This window comes from Mandrillus leucophaeus, unplaced genomic scaffold (genome assembly GCF_000951045.1).
Source record: "Mandrillus leucophaeus isolate KB7577 unplaced genomic scaffold, Mleu.le_1.0 Scaffold380, whole genome shotgun sequence".
NCBI classification, from domain to species: Eukaryota; Metazoa; Chordata; class Mammalia; order Primates; family Cercopithecidae; genus Mandrillus; species Mandrillus leucophaeus.
The window spans coordinates 1,338,600-1,343,134 of NW_012104032.1; the positions used below are offsets into that span (position 1 = coordinate 1,338,600).

Genomic DNA, 4,535 nt, shown 5'->3' on the forward strand with positions numbered 1-4,535 from the left:
TAACACAACTTCTGCTCTAGAGTAAGGAAAGTCATGCCATCAGAGTTGAGGAGCCCGTAAAAACCTCCATGTAACAGGGGAGGGCATGGAGACCCAGAGATCTGGGGTGGGCTCCCCGAGGTCACCCAACTAAGGCAGAGCTGAGACAGGAAGCCAGGAATTCTGCCCTCCAGGCCTGTGACCTTTTTGGGGTGGCTGTGGATCACCTGGCCCCTTTTGGATGTATCCATGGGGACACTGTAATAGCTGCGTGTCTGCCTCCATGGACACATAATCAGTTCCTGTAATGCTGTGAACCCTAGAGGAGGGGGCAGGGGAAACAGAACCAGCCCAGGGACTAAGCATCCCGCGAGGGTGTCCAGACCTCACCTGAAGCTCCTTGAGCTTCTTCTGCAGCTGGCTGCCGAGGGCCTGTTCATCCTCAATCCTTGCATTGAGAGCATTCAGCTCAAAGTCTTTCCTGTAGGGAAGGAGGGATGGTGAGGTAAGGAAGACTCGTGGGGCCTCAGGAAGGTCCACCAGTGGTTGAAAATGGTAATGAAACAGCTAAAGAGTAGGATTTCATTAGAAAAATAGCTTCTAGGGGTGATGTAGGATCCCTGGAGGTGTAACACCTGTGGTAGGATTGAAATCCAACAAGAACGTAATGGGAGGAGGGCTGTAGACAGGGTGATGGGGCCTGGGCTCTACAGGACATTCCCATCTTTGGTCCTTGTTTTCTCATCTGTAAAATGAGGGGGTTGGACTAGATTGTTTGAAAGGTCCCTTTTAGCTCTGATGGTCTTTAATTTTGTCACTGTTGCTTTGGGTAACTCAGCTAACCTTTCTGAAAGTTATTTTCCTCTTTGGTAAAGTGAAATTAAAGATACCATCCTTAAAAGATGTTTTGAGAATCAAATAGGATCATGTATTTATTCATTTATTCAATACATTCTGTGCCTGGGAAGGTATGAAGATTCCTGTGCAAACACAAACTTGAAGAGGATGTAGATTATGATGATTCTCAAAGCCTTTCAAAGTCCTGAGCCTGAAACACCATAAGACCTTCAATTATCAAATATGTTCTGAAAGCTCACTGTTTACTAAGTCTGGAAAGTCTATACATTTTGGAAGAACTTACACTAAGAATTGAAACCCCAAATTAAGCAAAACAAAGAAATGGCCCTGATCCTCTGACTTCTTAAGTGTGAGGGCATTTCTTGGTGCCCTGTGGGCTCTCTGTGAAAAGCCACAAAGGGACTTTCCTAAGAGGCTCTCATGTGGAGTCTTCCTCCATGTCAAGGAACTGGTCTCCAAAGAGAGATGTGTATAAAGGGGGAAGGCTGTTATTTTCATTCCCACTGAGTGCCTAATAAGAAGAAAGGACTTAAGGGATACAATGGACTTTTTGCCAGGGAGGACCATCTAACTAACCCTGATATATGGGACTGAGGGAGGAAAGCCCTTGTGTGGGAGGTCTTTTTCCATGGTTTGCAACTCTGCTTGTGGAGGTTGCATGAGGTTGTTGCCTCAGAGGATGGCTGTCTTGTGTCTGCTTGTACTGTTATGGGCTGGGGAGGAGGAAGGACAGCAGGGAGGGAACACAGTACTTTTTCAGTCGCTCATCCAGCTGCTGCTTGTCATTCTCCAGGTCCATGATGCTCTCCTGGGTCAGCTTCAGGTCGCCCTCCAACTTCCGCTTCGCTCGCTCCAGGTCCATGCGCACCTTCTTCTCTTGTTCTAGGGATCCCTCCAGCTGGTAGAGAGAAGGAGCCAGGCCCAGTAGGCAAAACATACTGACTTGGTGATTCTGTTGTTCAGTTGCCCCAGGACTTGGTAAATCTTTGAGTTCAGGACTTGGGAAACCTTCCCCAGAGTGGACCAGATGTTATTAGGGGACTGTGAGATTGCCTAGATATAGGGGATGCTCAATCAATATTTGATAAATAAAGGAATGAATGATTGTGGGATGAAACCCCAAAGCTGTATTCTTTCTTTTTTTCTTTCTTTCTTTTTTTTTTTTTTTTTTTTTGAGATGGAGTCTCACTCTGTCAGCAGGCTGGAGTGCAGTGGTGTGATCTCGGCTCACTGCAACCTCTGCCTCCCTGGTTCAAGGGATTCTTCTGCCTCAGCCTCCTGAGTAGCTGGAACTACAGGCACGTGCCACCACATCCAGCTAATTTTTGTATTTTTAGTAGAGACGGAGTTTCACCATATTGGCCAGGATGGTCTCGATCTCTTGACCTCATGATCCACCTGCCTTGGCCTCCCAAAGTGCTGGAATTACAGGCGTGAGCCACTGCGTCCGGCTGCAGTATTCATTCTTTCAGCATCCTATAAACACCTACTGGGCATTGGGCTCTGTGCTAAGCACTGCAGTCCCCAAATTGAATAGATCCAAGTTTCTGTCTAAAAGAAGCCTGTAGTCTTATGGCTGAGATAGAAGCTTAAATAATTATAATACAGAGTGATAAGTGAGTCAACAGACATATGTGCATCAGAAGGAACAACGATCAGATTCTACCTTAAATATTGGAATTTCAAAAATTCTTCTTGGAGAGCCTCACAAAATTTCCAAAGAAATATATCACGTTCTTATGAGATGACCCTCTAAATCTTGTGTCAAAGGCAGGGATATCTGGGATTGAACTTAAATTAAATAAGGAAACTCATCTCTATTATTGATCATACCAGTGAGATTAGATACATAATTCAGAATTGATCACCACCTCTGACTTCTCATTCCCCAGCTCCTTTCTAGAAAGATATCAGGAAAGTTAACATCCTCTAACCCCACCTCCCTTCAAACACACACACGCACGCACACACACACCCCTCTGGGCACAGATGGACATGGCATATCTAGGCCCCACAACTCTCAGTCTACTCACATCATCCACTTGCTGCTCCAGCTTGACTTTGGCCTTAGTCAGGGTGTTGACCTTGTCCTCCTCGGCCTGAAGGTCATCCAGGGCCTGCTGGTGGGCCTCTTGCAGAGCTTTTTTCTCCTTGGTCAGCTTGGCAATGATCTCATCCAGCCCAGCCATCTCCTCTGTCAGGTTTTTCACCTGCCGACCAAGAATCCCATCTCCTTTAGGGTCAAAGGTCACCAACTTGGTGCCATCTATGGGGAGCTCCACGTCAAGGTCCATCCTGCTCTCTGGATGCCGAGTGGCTGACCTGGGTCAAGGTCAGTATGGTCTGAGAGTCCTGAGGGGACCTGGGCTGGAGCCAAAGGGAGCTGCCCTTACCTTGTTCTCTGTTGCATGTTTCTCCTTCTCCACTTTGGCCAGTGTCAGCTCCAGATCATCGATGTCCCTTTTGAGCTCTGAGCACTCATCTTCCAGCTTGCGCTTCTTGGCAGTGAGCTCAGCATTCATCTCCTCCTCATCCTCCAGCCTCTCATTCATCTCCTTCACTTTGGCCTCCAGCTGAATCTTGTTTTTGATCAGCTGATCACAGCGCTCCTCAGCATCTGCCAGGTTATCTTGTTCCTGAGAGCGAGGAACAGAGGGGAGGCTGTTCAGGGGGCAAAGTTGTCATTCTTGCAGGTAAAGGGAAGGAGAGGCACATCCCTCAAATAGGATGGGAACTCTAGGATATCCCCAGTTGACAAGAGCTTCAGAAGTATGGGGAGGGGAACAGAGAGGAAAGGAACCAGAAGTCTTCATCTGGACCTCTTCCTCTGGTCTCCTCCCATGAAGGGCAGGAACTGCATTTGCTGATGCCAAGCGCTTATATCTGATGGCTCAATGAAATGGACAGCTTTATTCCCTGTCTAGAGGAAACTGAAGCTCAAAGATGATGCATGGTCTGCCCAAGGTCACAAAGTATTAAGCTGTGAATCTAGGTTGAACCCAAGTAGAAAGCCTGTGCTTTTAAAAGTCAGCTCTTTTCCCTCTGCCCTTTCCTCCTCCTGGGGGACCTCTTTGGACGTCTTTAGAAGTGTTGAGCCCAGAGTCCTCTGACTGAAGGAACAAGACAGTGAGCCCCTGTGCAGGGAGGTGCAGGGTTGTGGGAGGTGAAGGTAGATCAGGGTGGAAGAACCAACAGTAGCCCAGGAGCCTCACCGCCTGCACTTGGAGCTGCAGGTCATTCTTCTCCTGCAGCAGGGACACCATCTTTTCTTCTAGCTCCTTGCGGCGAGCCTCGGACTTCTCCAGCGCCTCTTTGAGGCGTGCGAACTCCTCCTTCATGGTGGCCATCTCCTTCTCCGTCTCTGCACTCTTCAGCAGCGGCTTGATCTTGAAGTAGAGCTTCATCCAGGGCCAATTCTTGACCCCCATGAAGGCTCGAATGTTCCACTGGATTATCAGCAGGGAGTCTCTGCAGGGGCCCATGAAAGGAGTGCTGAGCCTCCTGCCTCCTTCCTACCTGAGGTCCTGAAACCTTGGGAATGTCCCATTTTCTTCATCCCTCCCACTCTCCCTGAGGCCCTCTGACCCTGTGACTGCAATGTGTTCATGTGAGCGCCTCCTGCAGGTCTCTCTGTTTGAAGACCTGTTGAGCTCTTTTTCCTGACACTGCCCCTGAACCAGCCTGGGCCTCAGAGAAGC

General features: G+C 48.5%; 1 protein-coding gene across 1 annotated transcript in view; it reads right to left on the reverse strand.

Annotated features, from left to right (window-relative positions):
* Positions 1 to 4,535, reverse strand: part of MYH7 (myosin, heavy chain 7, cardiac muscle, beta) — a 22,449-nt gene that overhangs the window by 8,034 nt on the left and 9,880 nt on the right. Inside the window, exons 22-25 of the mRNA XM_011990714.1 lie at positions 3,231 to 3,473; positions 2,871 to 3,047; positions 1,590 to 1,735; positions 370 to 460 (exon numbers count right to left, since the gene is read on the reverse strand). Coding sequence (XP_011846104.1) covers positions 370 to 460; positions 1,590 to 1,735; positions 2,871 to 3,047; positions 3,231 to 3,473 — 657 coding nt within the window. The remainder of the gene's footprint in view (positions 1 to 369; positions 461 to 1,589; positions 1,736 to 2,870; positions 3,048 to 3,230; positions 3,474 to 4,535) is intronic.